Below are 19,211 nucleotides of genomic sequence, written 5' to 3' on the forward strand. Positions count from 1 at the left end.
GTATAGGTACATACAAATTCTCTTTTCTATAAAATTTTCTAAGTCACTACATACATATTAAAATATAAAATTACAAATCAAGATTAACCAATTTTAAATTATATCCAATAATAAAAATATATACCTACTTAAGTAGGTAACTATTTTTAAGCCAAATTTTCTACCAACGCCCCTGTATAGTCTATAAAATGTCAAAACTCTGATAATCTAATCTAAAGAATATAATTTTTCAATTAACTGAAAAAATATTGATTGTTTTCATTAGTCTTTTTATTTATTTAAGGAAGTATTTAACTATTGAATAATTAAAGAAACACATATTTTGTTTTATTTGATAATAGGTAGATAGATTTTCTACTAACATACCTACTTTAATGTTGTTTAATTGATTATAGTATAGTCTATAAATGATATGCTTAAGTAGAATATATTATAAATAATAGAAAATTACATTGTGTATGAGTGTGTTATAATATTTAATTTAGATTTCTATACATAATTGAATTCATATTGTTAAGTTTGGTATGTAAAATATAAATAATTTGATACCTACATAACTAATGAAGTACCTAGAAAAAACAGAATATATAACCACACTTAATAGGGAGTTTAGTAAGTATAAAAGAAGTATATATTATATTGAAAAATTAAGTAGGTAGGTAATAGATGTCTATTTATAATATTACAAATTAATTCATTTAGTCACAACAACCTAACGATAACAGAACTTTTGGTATTGAAATGAAAAAAGCATATCTTACTTTATGATTAATGAGTATCTGCCTAACCTAATTTAAGAGATATTGTGAATCTGACACATACTATTTGACTCGGGATTTGATTTCTGTACAAAAAACTCTAACAAAACAAGAAAAAAAGCATACGGTATTGGCCTATTAATATCCAGTAGATACCTATTTAATATTTGTCATGCCACAATCAGAAAACAAATTCTCAGTTCATACTCTAGGTATTGCTAGTGTAACATACAATATAAACAATAATTTACCATCCTTCTCCCCGCAAACAATAGATAAAGAAGCAGTCATGAATGCCTCCTAAGAATAAGACGAGATAAATCGGGGGCCAACAAGGAAGTATCAAAAGCCATTTACTTTGGCATATCGAGGGAGATTAGTGTAAGTGGTGGCAGAGTCAGGGAAGTTGCGAAATGGTTTTTTGGCGACAAGACCTTTGGCAACTTTCGTGTTTCGAGTTTGGCCGACACGATATTACAGTTGTAAATACCGCCCTACACTCTCCGAAATGCTTAACACTAATCTATCGACAAAAGTAAAAGTTCTTACCTTTATCCTTCGTTTCCATGGCACTTGGACGTGTGAATGCTGCCGAAAGTTTAAGCGCTTTTGCAATGCGACGAGCGGTTCAAGATTGCGAACAGAAATAAAAGTATACAGATTACAAGTACCTGGGTAAAACGACGACGTTTAAAGATGTGGATATTTCACGCACCGATTCGCCGTTCGAGCGAAACGGCAAGACGCGATAGGTAATGTGCAACGGAGACGACTGGCTAGTGGTAAACTGGCGAGATGATAATGGGGAAACCCTTCCGAGTCCCGGTGGACGGGACGTCTGGTCGTCTGCGGTGGGCAAGGGGTTGTAAATACGCAGTGCAGCAAACGTGACAGAGGCATAATCGCAAAACGCCACCGGCAGGGAGAGCGAAATCGAATACACCCGCGCAACGATTGTCTATCGACGTCGCGGCGGTGGTGCCGTCGCGGCGATGACCTTCGGACGGTATAAATATACATCGTTACTTGTGTGCAGAAACTAATACTTTCCATGTAGGTGCCTCTCTTGTTCGATATTATTACAATATTGAATAATATAATGTGACGTGATTTGCGCGCGCACCGTACATTATAATTTTAAACGGATTATTACACCGCGTACAGCATATTATAAGCACGTAAATACATATTATAATAGTACACTATTATTACCCAGTTGTTACCCCGGAGCGGATCTGACCTTGTTGTTACCGGTGCACGAAACGAAATCGGCGACTACGGCCTGAGCCCTGACGAGTGAGGGGCGAAGGTGAACACTCGGGACTGGATTATAGTGGACTCGCTAAGCCCGTTCACATTTTTTTTTTTTTTTTTTTATGTTTGTTGGACGACAAAAAAAAAGTATTCTTTGCGTGGCGATTACAATATTATTTTGCCGACGCAGCTGCGGGCGACACATGAAAAAAAACATTTTAATTCAATAATATGATTTAGGTACCGATCACTGAACCGCTACGAAAACTTTACTGTTCGTGTTTAATTGTTTAAAACATTGATTAAACTATATATAAAATAATATAAAATATTGCAGTATAATAATATTCAACCTTAAACAAATTACCTCGCAAATTACCTTTTAATTTCCAAAATCACGTGACACTGTCACATTGCTATGGATAGTAAGTACCTACAATACCTAAATACCTAATAAATTATTTATACATAATATAATATAATATTGCGGAAAATTAAAACGTACACTCAATTATACAAAAACCTATTTTACTATTATAGTTAGGTATAGTTATAATATATTTGTATACACTGTATACAACCTATAGGCTATAGGTATAATATAATAGATAATAAATTATGGGTATAGCCGGTATAGGTGCCTAAATGGCTACACCTACATACCTATTTAATTTAATAAATACGTAGCAACAATCATATATTTTTTATAAACAAAGATCAGATGTTAATACATAACATTACACCTAACTAAACCGAACTACGTCATATTATATTATTACTATACACTTATACTCTATACTGCTATACATGCTGCAGCCTGCAACTACAGCTGCATTTCATCTAGGTACCTATATATTATTATGTAGGTAATACAATACAAAATATTAATATAAATACGTAAGATCAGTATAATCCTCCATTTCCCTTAAAATAATTCTCAAGCCTCTCTAATAATTCTTAAAAAATGTCCACGTTGAAGATTGTTATTTTATAACATATTGAATTATTGAAACGATTTGCAGTAATTATTTGTGTTATTTTCTTTTCTATTACCTATCTAAAACCAGCATATGGTACCTATCTGATTTTTTAAATTGTTTATTAGCTTATTACACAATAGATAAATGAACAATTTAAAACATTGATATTCAATAGTATATTAATACATCTAACTAGATATATTACAATCTATCTATCTAGATATTATGATAATATAATATACATCATAGGTACCTACTAATTATTACTATGTGCATCTACATTCTACTCTCGCACAGTTGTACTAATTTGTTATTTTGATTGCCTAGTTAGATTTAAGCTTTATTTTAAAAAAAAAGTTAGCAAGTGGGTACCACTTTACTGTACATTAGGTGTCAATGAGTAGGTCATTGTTATGGGTGTGTTGATGTTGACTTTGAATTCAATGATATATTATCATTGTACATTTGTAAATTTGTTCATGAAAAACGATTCTGAGCGGAAACAGTCTATCAGGCTAAGTAGGTATATTATTTTGATATATAGCTACTTACCTATAACCTATCAAAGTAATTTATTTTACTTTTAGTATTATATACGGTATAATGATATCATTTTTTCTCTGTTACATTTATGTATTATTAATATATATTTAGTTATTATAAAAATATCCATTCATACCATATAGCATATGATATGAATTTATATGATACAAAATGTAATAAAATATTTCTGTAAATACCATAAAACAAAAAAATAGGTTTATACTCGTACTTAGGTATAGTATAAATGAATAATATCTTAAAATAAATAAAAAATGTCATTGCAAAATGCCAAATAGTAAAATTTATAATACCTAATATGATACGCGTAAAAATTTTAAATCCCTACAAATAATGTTTATAAACTATAACAAAAAATAATCATCATCGTTGTTTATCGTTTAAAATTTTGAATAATTAATTTCGTCGAAATTTAAATTGAAAAAATTTATGAAAAATAATTATTTATATACTTACACACCTTTATATATATTTTAGATTTTATGGTTTCAGTATGAACTATGAGAAATCTTGTATTAATTTTCAAGATATTTGACCTAGCAAAAATTGTTATCGATATATTTATATAAAAAAAAAAAAAATAAATAAATAAATAAATAAATTTTTTGCCTATAAATTGTTCAAAAAGAGTTGTATATTTTATTATATTAATATATATAAAATAATTATTATAAAAATATTGTAATAATAATTTTTTATGTTTTTTTGGATAAGAATTTAACGATTTACGAGGAGCTTTACATAAAGTTTTCAAGCATTACTACCCAGTAAATAATTTTTAATCAATATTTCTTAGAAAAAAATTAAAAACTAAAAATTGAACATTAAGCCAATAAATAGCTCAAAATGTTTTCCTAAATAAAAAACTATATCTAATTTCTTACCAAAAAATATCTTAATTTTAAAAATCAAAGCTTTTTTACTGCCCTAAGTTGACGACAGTCAATATATTTATACATAAAAATCATAACCTAGGTAAACATTCATCGCTCTTTGTTAGTTCTCTTCAAACTATTTAAAAAAATCTGATTATGACCATTTAAATATACCTATTTATTTATATTTTATACCATTGTAAAACTAAAATTTTGTGTGATGTCTAAATAGGATTATTTTTTATTATTTGAAAAGGCTTTTCAGTTTACAAGAAAGTCTTAGTTTATAATATAAGATGGCCGATGCCCGATAGATATTAAACATTATATGCAAATTATGTTCTAGTACCTATATCAAATATACGATGTAAATAGTATACATTGTATTTTACTTATGTTTAACCATGGTGTTACGGACATATTGTTTATTAGCTCGTGGTATGAAGCAACAAATTACTTCGAGTAAAAACTGAATCAATTGTGACTTATTAAAATATTTTAAACTTTGACCTTTATAAACAAGATATAGGTATGTAGTACTAAGTACGTATTCACACGTTTATAACACACTAATGTAGGTTACATGTACATGTTATAATGGCATAATGCACTGTTGATAAACACACTATTTTCTTAAAATCTAAATACGACGTTGTGCCAAATATTTTCTTCTGCACGTCTTCTAAATTTGTGTGATTTATGTTAAATAATATACGAATTTACGTAAAAGCATATTTTTACATTTAACATTTTAAACTTGTATACCCGCGACGAAGTTTAAATTAAATGTAGATTTTACTGATTTCAGCACCAATATTTCAATGATAATATAAATTTACTTATTACGTTGTTTATCAATATTTTATATAGGAATAATAAAATATATATGCGTAGTCATAAAAAAATCAAGTTTTAACTATTCTTAATTATAGATCACGCATGTACAATGATTTTAATCTTAACAATTTACCTCTACATAATATAGGAAAGTTTATAAAAATTAATTTTTAATAATTTGTACCTAAGCAATATACGAGTATATAATACAAAATATTAATAATATTACCTATGTACCTGAGTATATTTTAAACATAAGATATACGATTCATGTTGAAAATATTAAGTCGTTGGCCGTTGCTGTAACTAAATTGTTCAGGGCTCACTAGTAATTTATTACAATATTATTTTTTCATATAGGTAGATACAACAATTGTGCTAATCAATTTGAGTTTATTAAAATTGGTTGGTTAGGTATTTACCAACAAATTAAATAATTTAATAATAATTTGAGTTCTATAATGGTAGTAAATCTAACATAGTAACATATTATCTAATAATTAAACTAATAGTTATAAGTTATAACAATATACGAATTTAGTTACATAATAATATCTAATTAAATTACAGTAGTTTTTAGTTTTGAAAAAATAAATAATAATTATATTTGTTAGTCTGTTTTCTAGGTTTGTTTGAAATTAAATTTAAGACTTTATTTTTAGTTAATATAGTATAATGCATAGTAAGTTTACATTTTTCTCAGAATAAACTTATACCTAACTAAACTAAAATCAAAATAGTAAAAATATTGTTTGCTTATAAATTTCTTTGAAAATTCACATGATGCTTTCTCTGTAATTTAACTAATTTTTAGTTTTTTTGAATGTACAGAAAAACCGGTGAGAATTGGATACATAAAAATGTTACCTTATTTTGAATAGTTTCCAATGGAAAATTTTAATATCTATTAAATGAAAAACATCTATGCAAAACTTATTATCTATTTAATATCCAAAGACCAAAATATAATTGTTTTTAAAGTTAAAATATCTTATTGCGTTGTAAGACAAATAACTTCCTGGTTGTGCATTCATCAAATCAAAACTAAAACAATTGAATCTTAACCTACAGTACGTCAGTAGGTACAAAATAAATATTACAATTTTTGAAATAGGCATTTATTTTAAATTTTTATTGATAACTAAAAGAAAGTATACAAATGTTCAATACACAATTTTCATTACTTAACCCTAATATATCTTGAACATTTAGAATAAAATAATTTTTCAAAATAGGTTTAACTGGTTCATGGACGCTTGCAGAGAAGTAGCTCACTTGGTAAAAACTACTAAGTGTCAATATAAGTCATGGAGGGTTGCTTCCCACACCCCTCTAATCCTAAATGAATATGAAATCTTTACACATCAATGGTTAGTATATTTTAAACTAAATATGTTTATTAAATCTAAGAAAATGTATTTTCTTATTTGCATTCTACACATTATAAATCATTGAAAAGTAATGCACACCACCTAGAATTCAATCCAAACTTGTCAATAATTTCTTTTTTTTGCTGTTCGAAAATTTTTTTTTTTATCCTTTGTCGATGAATATTAATTAACCCTAAATTATATTATTATATTTTAATTATATACACCAATATAACGAGTTGCTCAAACGCCTCAAACATAATATATACCCTCAAAAATGTATCACAGGCCACGGTCTATGTATTATATATTATTATATAATACAGATAACAAAATTATTATTAATAATAATACTCATAATAATAATATAATATTAATGACTAAAATCAATGTATTAATAGACGATTGGTACTTTCGTTGTTAAGTGATTGTACCTACTTCAGTCAGGCACGTATACGGGTAGGGGTTCACCCCCCCCCCCGAAAATTAGTAGTTGTGAAGTTATTTAAATCATCGTTCATCGATAAATATTGATTATTGTAAATTTTTTTATAACCCCCCCCCCCCGAAATTTTTTTTGTGTACGTGCCTGACTTCAGTACTCATGTACGACAGTTTCTCATAATAGGTAGGTATTTATAGTATTTATAATTTTGGTCATAATCATGGGTATAAATTATCAATTAACAATGAAGGAATTTTTATATTTAATTATGTATTTGAATAGTCCAAATTATTAAAAAGTATTTTTTTTAAGTGGTACATATACACCACCTTCCCCCGCCCCCCCCTTCCGGACGTCATGGTAAGTTAGGTAACTGTCCACCGTAATTTGAAAGGTGCCATAAATTAGAATGTTTTCATAAGTTCTAATCATCTGAAGATAAAAATTATTATTATAAAATATTTTAAAATTAATGACTGATCCCATTTTTGTTCCATATCAATGCATGTGATTTATGGGAAATCCTATTATGGTATTATTAATATAAATAGTCTTATGCTTAGCTAGTAGCTCCACACTCTCACCGAGGAGATCAAACCGCAAGTTTACTCGGTTCACTTGTACCTATCGTCTCGTCTCATTTTTCTTCGATTATAATTTGCCTCAAGCGCGCTCTATTCCTAGTCTGTATTTTCAATTTTGGTCATTAGGCAAAATACACGATGCGCTAACGCCACCAACTACATTCTTGTGAACTTTGTCAAGCCATAACTTGGTGTAGCTGTACTCGTGAGAGTGTGGAGCTATAACTTTAAGTGAATAACTTTATCTCTACTCTCTAGTATCAAAACTCAAACACGTGTGACCTCGGTAAGGTTAAGTTAGGAATTACGTACCTACTACCCTTATACACGAAAGATCATATGACTTAAACTTGTATAAAATATCCCGAACAGTACATGAGTAAACAGATTCACTTGATTCGGATGTCGAAGAGGTGACAGGAACCTGATACTTACCAAATCTACGAGAAGTCGAAAGTACTAAAAAGTCTCTTGTAGTCTTGTCATATTAGCTGATTTTAGCTTTACATTTTAAACTGTTTTTTTCGGATAAAATTTGATTTATTTAATTAAATAAAAATATACCTACCAATTAAATCATTGTTGTTCAGTGAAACTTGGTTCGATTAAAGGGCAGCTAATCACTAGAAGTTTCTCGATACAGTATACTGTATGCTATACCTACTATAGCAGTTGTGGCAAATCTATGATGCTTTTTGAGTCACATACTGATTACTGACATATACAAGTATACAACAATCCAGCAGAAAAATCAAGAAAAGTACATTTGAACCAATGGGGTATCAAGAGGGGGGGATAATAACCCCCCCTAAATGTCTTCAAAAAACAAAACACTAAGTTTGAAAAAAGGATTAAGTGCTAAGTAAAATTTTTCATAATAACATTATATTTGCATATCATTGTTATTACAGATAGTCATTATCAGAATTGACTGAAAAGGTTTTTTATTTTTATTTATAATTTTATGTTAGTTAATTAAATTAAATTGCTTAACAATTATTAAATGTATAGTTTACATATATTAAAATGTTAAATTTAATAATATAAGATACAAAATAAGCTAATTATTAGTGTAAAGTATCACATTAAAACAAAATTTAAATATCATATTCAGTTATACTCAATAGTAATAATTTAATATAAAAATAATATGGTTAAACTTGATTTATAGTATAGTTATTTAATTACCTCCAAGTAGTTCTTCAGTCGTATAAGCAAAATTGTAACTGAAAGACAATAAAATATATTAGTAATTGATATATAATGATTTATACTTTTAATAATTAAAATTATATTTAGGTTAAATTATTGGAACACACAGTCAGATTAGACAAATATTTATAAATATTATCTGTTATTATTTGTCTGTATTTGAAACTTAGAATGTTCAAGTTATCTATAGCTTTTCTTTCGAGTATTTGAGGTTTTTGCAAGAGAATAGCATTTATTTTGACTTATCAAGGTTCAACTATATCTAAATAATTTATGGATTCAATTATTTAACATTTTAAATAAGTGTAAAGATGGTTAACAAATATTTAATATACTCATATAAATTCCCAGAGCAAAACAATATTATGTTTAATTGTTTAAATAAAAATGAAAATCATTGAGTTTATTGGATTAATTAAAACTATAGCTGCTTACCGAACATGTGGATTTATTTGAGCAGCATTAGTGACTTGATTTTGTAATGAAGCTAATACTTTAGTATCCATTTCAATTTTTATATTTGTTGGCCCAGTCCAGTTTTGAGGTTTTGGTATAACAAACTCTGCAGCTAGTATAGGTTCTTCTTCTTCTAATGCCTATAATAAAAAATTTAATTGAAAATATTGATAATAAATTATAATGCATCAATATTTTTTTTTATACCTTTTTCAAAGCTGGAGTAGGGAAAGTAGTCATTTCTGTTTCAACACAACCAAAATGTTGTCTTTTTATTATTTCTTTGTTATAATTATCCTATAAAAATAAAAATAAAATTAATACTATTAACAATTTCTGAATCAATAAATACTTACTTGTAAAACATCCAATCTCTTTTGTAATTGTTTCCACTGTAAATTATGGTCAAGAACTTGTTTAGCTGATATATTATCATCAGTTACAAGTTTTCTTCCTGGTACACGTTTGGTTACATCCAAAACATTTATGTTAGTTAATGTTTTATGGAAATCCTAATCACAGACAAATAGTTATATCAAAAGTAATACAACAATTATTAAAAAATGTAAACTTACATTTAATAATTCATTTCCTAATTTTTTAAGTTTAACTACTCTATGTTTTTCTTCATCTGATGGTTCACTAGGTACCTAAAAATAACCATAATTTTTATTAATTTTCAGTAAATTTATCTTAATCTTATGAGAAAAACTATAAATTATAAATATTATGAGCCAAACAGAGGCAGATCTGGGATTTTTTTTGGGGGGTAGTGGCATTATTAACTCATATAATTACAACTACAAATATAATATAATTCAGTAACTGTCAAGGGGAGGGCAAACCCCCTTGCCACCCTTTTTATCCACCACTGGAGCCAATTAAAATTGGTTCAGTGTGTAAAATTGAAATAGATTTTTAATATTCAAATAATATGAATAAATATTCAATGAATAATTGAAAGTATTAATTTTTCAATTAATAATTAAGAAGTTCTGAATTTATTAATAATTATAAGACTATTATGGTAATAATAGTTACTATATTTAAGAAATCCGAATACTTATTATATTATTAAATATTTATTTAAAATTATATATTTTTATTTTTCCCAATAGCTAATGATAAGTTATTGTTTACATACAAATTCTATGCTAAAAATAGAGATTTAAATCGATTGAAGCAATTAACAATTGAATTGAATGAATAGTTTTACAATAATTTAAGTCAATAATACTTATAGATATAAGATAATATTTGGGCATTTCAACATAAATTAAATGCAGCTTACACTGTAGTCAAATTAATATTATATTATGTCAATGAAAATAAATAATACTCAATTTTAAATTCAATATTATTTAAAAAAACATAAGTTAAGAAAAAAGAAAATAATATTTTTAGGCTATGAAATAAGCACCATTTCTTTAAAATTGAGGAAACATAATGCAAGATATGCATTTTAAATATTTGATTCTTAAACTCACTATAGTATAATTTGATTTCTAGAATGGGCTATTATAAATCAAAAGCATTTAGAATAATATGCAACTTCTACAATTTTTGAGCCCTAATTACAACTATTATAAAATAAATAAAAATGAGTTTATTAACTTACGGGCAATGGTTTTAATTGAGAAAATAATTGTTCACAGTAATTATTTTGAAGCTTGGCTTTTTGATCTATTTCATGTTTTAATGCCATTTTCGTTAACTTTAATTCATTAAGTAAGAATGGAGATTCTTGGTATGGTTTATTACTATCATTTGCTGTAGCAGTCACTATAAAAAAAGTCGGAATTAGTACGTAACTTATACATTTTAATTATGGTTTAAAAATTTAAAACTCACTTGATGCAGATTTGTTTATACCCTCAATGAGAATTTTCTTTGAGAAATTTTTGAGTTTATTTTTAAGCTCTCCTTTTTCTGTTTCAAGTGAATCAATATCTGCTTGCAAATGATCCATTGTTTCTTCATATTCTTTTGACTTTCTTTTTAATTGTTGTTGTGTTTCATCCAATTTTCTCTAAAATAATTAATTAAATGTTATTAAAAATAATAATTATTAGTTTTTATAAATAATTTACTATTTAGAAATAATACCTGTAGTTTTTCTATAGATATTTCTGATTCATGTATAGTAGTAGAGAGTTTTTTTTCAGCTAATTCCTTCCTAACATTAAGTTCACCAATTTCTTCTTGTTTAGATCGGAGAGCCATTTTTAACTCAAGTATATCATTTTCTTTAGATTTAATTGTATTTCTCAAAGCTTTAGTTTCCTCTAGTTCACTTTTAATTTGTTTAGCCCGTTTAGTAATTGGTGGAATATTCTAAAAAAGATCATTTTTAAATTTTTCTATGTAGAAATTATTAATATATCATTTAAATATTTAACCAAATCAATTTTATATTCATCTTAATACAAATCTGAACTAATTTCAGGAATATCATAAATAATGATACTTTTATTCAATTTAATATAGTTATAAATTCGAAAATTATAACCAAAGGTTAGGTTAAGTTATAGTTGGTTAAAATTTAAAATTTCTGTCTACCACGAAGATAAAATTGTGAGTATACTTTAGATATATCGGTAGTAGGTAATGTCAAGTCAGCTTCTAAAATAACTTGAGCAGCATTAGCAATTTCTCCAGCAAGAGTTGAAATACACATTTTCAAACATACTGTCACTCCTTTACTTGATTCTTCTTTTTCAAAAACTTTTTCAACTGAATTATTCATTACATGCATAATACTTTCACTGTTTATTTTTTTATCATCTAAAATATTCATAATATTAAGTTAAAAATTAAATTGATCTTTATTCTAACATTACCTGTTCCTAGTGAGATTTGACTAACTGCACTTTTAGCTGTCTCTCTTAATACAGATATTAATTTTTCTGCATACTGTATGCAAGAACTTAAATCTACTTTGATAACACTGTTAATATCTGCACGTTTTTTCATTTGTTTTAAATGTTGATTTATTACTTCGCAAGCAACTGATACATCATCACAAAACTTGACAACATTAGAGGAATTTTCAGACTAAAATAAATATGTACAATTATTAATACAAAATAACTAACATAATATTAATAGATTTAATTATTTTAATACAAATTACTTGTATGACACATTTTATTATATTGGCATCTGTTTGAATGGTGTTACAAGCTGCTGATAAAACCAATATATTGTCTAATAATAAATGTTCATAATTTGGAGTGAAATCTTGTATAAGAGGTGCATACACATTTTTAAAGTAAGCAACACATCTTTCCAAATTTTCAGTATTGACATTTTCATCCAACTAAACATAATCAAATTGATTAAAATTTTTTTTTTAAGATATGTATGACATAATTATAAAAAACACAAAATCACCTGATCAATTTTTAACATTTCAATATATCCATTTAAAACTTTTTCTTGAATTGTCATATCTGGGTATGATTCACCAATTTTAATTAATGTTTCTGGTGTTGTTGTGTTCATTCCATGAACAAATTGTCTTAATGCAGTCTAAGAATAAATATGAGTATTTTTATAATCATACTAAAAATGTAACTGAAAATTTAAATATAAACCTGCAAGCTGTATAAGTAGAATGATAAACGAGAACGAGTAGCAAATTGTTCTGCAGAATGGTCTTTCATAAGAATTTCTTTAGTAATTTCTTGAACATCAGGATATTTATCACGGACATGTGTCATAAGTATTTCACTTTTCCAAATCATGCGTGGCAATAATAAGAGAGATAGTATTGCATCGTAATCACCTAATAAAACACATTTATATTATTTTACAATTTAGTAAAGATCTTACATAATAATCAATACTAAAAGATAATATAAATATTGTATAAGTATAATATATTAAATATTTAGTGTGCTTTAAACTATATTAGATATCATACAATGCAGTATTATGAGAAAACATCATGCCAGTATGAGTTATTTGCATCTTACAGATGCAAATTTGTATTTAGCAGTTTCAATTTTTGTTATTAGATATAAATGTGTAACATTAATGTAAACTGATATATTATTAGTCAAACTTAAAGGTAAAAATATGGTAATTTTATTATCTTTAGTTCTGATAATAGACCAATTCACTCTAATACTTATGCTAACAAGATGAAATTGGAACTGTTTAATGTACATTTTAATGCATTATGATTTATGGATAGTAAAATGGAGACTACACATTATGAACAAAACTAAACATTCTGAAACCTCTATTTAACACTTACAACATTGAGAGTACATCCATGGAAAACATACAAATTAAGGTCAAAAAGATTTAAGAGTTTGATAAAAAGTGTATTCTAAAATTTGACTAGACTTGATAACTATTGATTTAAAATGGTAAAATTATGAAATTAAATCATCACTTTATAATATAATCCATCATTAGAGAACAGAAAAATGTTGTTATATTTCAATATTAACTATTTCTAATGAGTAGAATCTGATCTATAACTGAGGTCGTATAAAACAGAAAAGTTAAATACTCAGTATTTAAAATGAATCATATATATACTATCATAGAATTTTAAACAAAAGTATATTTTGAATGATTCTCAAATAATATACTGTATCTGTTATCAGAAAATATCTATGAATACAAACAAATTATAAAGTAAAAAGAAACTTACCTCCAAGAGACAAGAATGAATCTGGCATATACGCTAACAAATACTGTATATGTTGCTGAGCTTCTTGTGTTTCCATTCTTCGTAATTCTAAATCAATTGCTCGACTATGAGCTTTAGTTTCAGCAAACATTTTCTAATAAAATATAATATGTTTTTATTTACATTTTCTTATTAAAAATATAATAGCATATTTTAGTTTGTAGTTAACCTTAAAGTCAAGCATTTCTGGGATTGATGACCGAACTTCATCTTTTGACGCAGATTCTCTCATTAATTGAGTTTGTAGGTCTTGATTTTGTTCTCGTAGTTCATTAACTAAATCTCTAAATTTTACAATAACTAAACTTCGATCAGCCAAACTTTCTAATGCTCTTTCTTTTTCTTTGACACACTTTAAAACAAATATATTTTATAAATAAATAAAAAATATTTACTATTAATACACTATTTAAAACCTCTCTAATATTAGCATTTGCCATATCTAATTCTTCACGTAATTGCATTTCCAACTCTCTAGAATCCTCTTGAAGTTGATCATTAATATCTTGTATAGCTTCTAGATCAGTCACTGCTTCTTCTAACTCTGCCACTTTATCTTCTAAATTCAATTTTTGTTGACCTAGAAGTTCGACTAATTCCTCTGCTCCCAAAGCTGCATCCACCTATAAATGTTATAAAAATGTATTAATACAGTTAAACTAAAATTTTAAATTATCCATATTAAAAAATGATTATAAAACCTGTTCATGCAAATCATTAACTTGAGATACAAGTTCTTCAACTCTAGCAGTTAACTTATCATTAGATTTTTGTAAATCATTACATTGTTTGGTCTTTTCTTCGATTTCTCTTTGTAAGTTTTGTGTTTGGTGTTTTTCGTGGGCGGATAAGTCTCGCAATCTAAAGTTTAAACGAGTGTAATCATAAAAGGAAACAATTTTAAATAACAATAATAGCATAAAAATATGTTATACTTGACGAGGGTATCTCTAAGACGTAAATTTTGTTGTTCAAGTTGCTTGACTTTAAAAGAATTGGCACCATCTCCTCCCTCTTCAGTATCATTTCCTTTCTCTAGCTCAGCCTTTAAGAGTTCTAAATCTACTGTTAATTCTTCAATGCGCTCTTTTGCTTGATCTAATTCTAATTGAAGAGTTTCTGCTTTAACTTCAGCCATTTCTTTATCAAGGGTTGCCATTTCTAAAGTTTCTGCCATTTCGTTATATTCATCTTTTCCTTCTAAAGCATCTTGTTTTTCCATTTTAACCCTTTCTAATTCTTTTTTCAATCCTGAATGTGATTCCATAATTTTAATTTTAAACTCTGATGCTTGATCCAACTGCAGTTTCATCATATCAATATCATGAGATTTTTCTTTTAGTCTTGCTATATAATAAAAAATAAGCATAATAACATAAATAATTAACCACAGAAAAAATTATATGGGTTATACTTTTGACTACATCCAACTTCTCCGTTAAATCTTGTACTTGATCCTTTAGATTTTGAATTTCAACTGCATCAGCTACATTAGAAGATGGTCTTTGGGTAGGAGTAGTTGAAAGATTGCTTGGCGTAACAGCCGGTCCAGGTGTATAATGTGGTTTGAGGGCTTCAACAAATTCAGTCTATTAAATAATAAAATAAAATTTTATAAAGACTACATTAGATATGCAATAAGATAATATTATTAGTTTATTTCCATAAAAATCAATATTGAATAACACAAAAGCAAACGTGCAAATTCATAATAACAACAAATATTAAGTAATATTGGCATTTAAAAAAATATTCTAATATCCATTATGTACATTATTTATGTACATTTACATATAATACATGCAAACATAGAAAAAACACTTATAATACCTACAATAAATGTACAAATAACATATAATATTTTTTAACATATTTTTCTTTTTTTCATTCTGTATTCAAAATAAGACAATTATAAAACCATCACCATAACTTTATAAATCAATCTTTTTTTAAAAAAAAGAATAAGGTAACTATAGATATTTAATTGAAAGATAATTAACAGCTCAATAAACCGATAAGTGAACAATTGGCTTATAAACAATAACTAAATATTTTATAGGTACCAGTTTATAATCATGTAATAAACTAAATAATTCACAATATGTGTAACACAAATGACAATGAATATTTAAAATATTTTAAGTTAAGGAACCAAGTTTTCGATTATATTCACAAATTGTTTATAATCATAAATTTTTGTTTTAAAATATGTTAACTAATTAATTAAAACAATTAATTTCAATAAAATAATAATTAAGCAGACTTATAATCATAACAAACACAAACTTATAATTTTTTTAATTAAATCAATTATCAAAGGTTATAATATAATATTGACTAACATTGAAATGAATAAACCAGATGAGTATCTATCTTACTTTACAAATCCAACAAAAATATTTTTTAGTTTATTTTAATAATTTTTTCTAAATATTAAATTGAGTTTAAAGAATTAATTTTATATTATTATAAAGCTGAAAAGATGTGCAATAATTATTTTAGTGCAGTGCTATAATGCAATCTTACTTATTATTATTATTTTTTTTTTTTACATTTACCTAACTTTTTCCATTACTATAAGAATAGCTTATAAAAATAAAGTTGTTATAACGAATAAAATGAAAAATATATAAGACTATAAATGATAAATAAATGCATATTTAGGGCATAAGTTATTAATAAATAAATAGTTGTTGCTTTTTATTTTTACTAAAATTATTTTAAGTAATGGAAAAAGTTAATTTATTTTTAAAAAAAAGTATAAAATCTATACAGCATTATTCATTTTGTACAGGACATTTATTATCACAGTCAAATTTATCTAGTTCATCTGTGTACTCTGGTGTAGAATAATTTAATGAAATATGTACTATATGAATGATAATTTTAGAGATAAATTTTTTTTATTTATAATCACTTACAAAAGAATGATTGTGATAATGATTGTTCTGTTTTAAAAAGGTTATTCAGAATGCTTGAGTTTAAAGTTATTCTATTATAATATAATAATTTAAAAATCTTTTTGATGTTTATATTAAGCCCTAAACATAAGTACATTAAATTATATTCATAAAGCATAATAAATTATCATTAAATCAAAAGCCATATAGAACATTTACAATTCCCCTTTTGTTTTTACAAAAATAAAAATTACTTCAGAGTTAGAAACATCTTTTAATGACGTCAATGATTTTGTCATTGGCGTTTTAACAGCCGATTTCACTTTTGGTGATATAAGTTTAGACATTCGACTTGTCTTTTCACTGCTGGGTGTTCGCTGAAAACATAATTTATTTCAAAATACTTAAGGTTCCTAAAGAATACAATGGAACAAAAATATTTCACACAACTATTTAAAACATTTAGTATTGAATTTTCTAAATTTTTAAAACTTAGACGGTAAAGTAATAAAATTATGTAATATACGTACATGTGTATGTTTACTAAATAATATATAGTGTAATTCTCATAATTTAGCATCTATTGTTTGTCAAACAACCAAACTCATATAAAAATAAAACATGATGAACAACTATAATAAATATCAAAATGTTCAATATAGGAAAGTGCATTTTAAAATGTATTAAAATGTATAACTAAACCCAATAAAAGTAATAAAGAATTATTAAATAAACATTTAAATACCTCAACAAAAGAAGAACGTTTAGGTGTTGAATCTATTCCAGCTAGAGATGTTTGTGACAATGTACGAGATGGTGCACGCATTGAAGATTGTGATGCTGTACGAGAAGGAGGAACAATTGATGACTGTGATGGTGTACGGCTTGTACCAACCAATGATGACTGAGAAGAAGTACGAGACACTGGTGAAGTATCATCCTTATTTTTAGGGGCAATTAAGCTTAATCTACTTGAACCAGCTAATGATTGCCTAGAACTAAAAAAATAAATCATAAAAATCTACGAAAATATTTTAACATTTTAAAACAAACTTACGTGTTTGTATCAATTTTTTTTCGCAAGCTATATGGTATTAAACCATACAAATTAAAATAAATATGTAGGTAATATACAGATAGTTTAACTCATCAAATAATGTTAAAAATAAAGAATCTATTTTACCTGCTAACTCTAGACTTGACAGATGATTTTGGGACCAAAGATTCTGTACTAGCAGACATATCAAAACGTGCTCCTGTTTCATCAATAAGTGTAAGATGAGATTGTCGTACAAATATACCATGATTTTCTTCACACTGATTGACAAAAAATTAATTAAATTAATCTTAATTTCATTATATTTTATCATATTTAAATCACTATAAGTTATACAATTAGTAATAAGTATAATCTTTAAACTAATAATTAAAAATCTATTAAAGTTAAATATTATATTGGTATTTTACTTCAAAATAAGTTTTTGATACGCCTTGACGATTTTTAACACAACCATTGTTTTTGCCTTTAGGCTCATCCAAAATTATGCCAATCCAAGTTCCTGTTTCAAATTGTGTCTGTCCAATAAAAGCTACTTTGCCTTGTACATTTTTTCCAGTCAACTCAACTCTACATCCCAATTCCAATTTTGGCATTTTGAATTGGTTTTCAGTGAACTCTTAGATCGGATTTTAAATATTTAAACTTAAGCCTGAAATATCAATAATAGGTACACTGTACACATTAAAATAATTTTTATTTTATACACAGTTTTGAATTTCACAAAATTATTTAAATAAGACAAAATTACCATACACTAGAAAATATGTAGCATATGTTATTAATACAAAACACTTCTACAAATATAAATTTTAATTTCAACTTCAATTCATGAAGAAATATAGTAACAACAAGTAGGTATAAATAGCATATATTGTATAGAAAATTAATATTTAACCCAAATAAATTCTAAATATTTTCAAAATGATAACACGGAATTTTAATCTCGACGGTTTCTAAAATGATATAGAAAGTAGAAACAGAATTTGATCGTGAGTTATCGATAGTAAAATAAAACTGATATGAACTGTGGGCACTGATAGTAATCATATATTATACATATTAATAAAGGGCGGTCAAATTTAAATACGTACCTTAAACCTATTACCTAGTTATGATCTAGTGGCAAATTTATGACTTAACGAGGGTAGTCCAGTTTCCTGGTACATGCAATATAAAAATCAATAATTGTACTATCTATCCCTCCTATAAAAAAA

The 19,211-nt window shown here is 26.2% G+C and overlaps 2 protein-coding genes across 6 annotated transcripts in view; both read right to left on the bottom strand.

Annotated features, from left to right (window-relative positions):
• The window catches only part of LOC114125656 (actin-binding LIM protein 3), a 36,431-nt gene extending 34,845 nt beyond the window's left edge, over positions 1-1,586 (bottom strand). Inside the window, exon 1 of the mRNA XM_050198629.1 lies at positions 1,308-1,586. Within this exon, the coding sequence (XP_050054586.1) occupies positions 1,308-1,326 (19 nt within the window). The 5' untranslated portion in view covers positions 1,327-1,586. The remainder of the gene's footprint in view (positions 1-1,307) is intronic.
• A 6,946-nt stretch (positions 1,587-8,532) lies between these two features.
• Positions 8,533-18,917, bottom strand: LOC114125651 (dynactin subunit 1). Of its 5 annotated transcripts, none has more exons than XM_027989399.2 (25): positions 18,751-18,917; positions 18,405-18,646; positions 18,121-18,254; positions 17,995-18,021; positions 17,683-17,935; positions 17,192-17,314; positions 15,452-15,626; positions 14,973-15,384; positions 14,739-14,898; positions 14,454-14,660; positions 14,207-14,389; positions 13,999-14,131; positions 12,929-13,119; positions 12,726-12,863; positions 12,466-12,651; positions 12,173-12,386; positions 11,917-12,116; positions 11,439-11,666; positions 11,184-11,361; positions 10,951-11,114; positions 9,908-9,982; positions 9,689-9,844; positions 9,540-9,629; positions 9,312-9,472; positions 8,533-8,890 (listed from the first exon to the last, which is right to left on the bottom strand). In XM_027989399.2, exons 2-25 carry the CDS (start codon positions 18,588-18,590, stop codon positions 8,845-8,847), a joined length of 4,020 nt encoding a protein of 1,339 aa, XP_027845200.2. In that variant the 5' UTR covers positions 18,591-18,646; positions 18,751-18,917; the 3' UTR covers positions 8,533-8,844. The 5 variants fall into 5 exon arrangements, with proteins under 5 accessions (XP_027845200.2, XP_027845199.2, XP_027845201.2 ...); XM_027989398.2 differs by having other exon boundaries at positions 18,746-18,917; XM_027989400.2 differs by lacking the exon at positions 17,995-18,021 and having other exon boundaries at positions 18,746-18,916.
• Between the last annotated feature and the right edge of the window lie 294 nt (positions 18,918-19,211).

This window comes from Aphis gossypii, chromosome 1 (assembly GCF_020184175.1).
Source record: "Aphis gossypii isolate Hap1 chromosome 1, ASM2018417v2, whole genome shotgun sequence".
NCBI classification, from domain to species: Eukaryota; Metazoa; Arthropoda; class Insecta; order Hemiptera; family Aphididae; genus Aphis; species Aphis gossypii.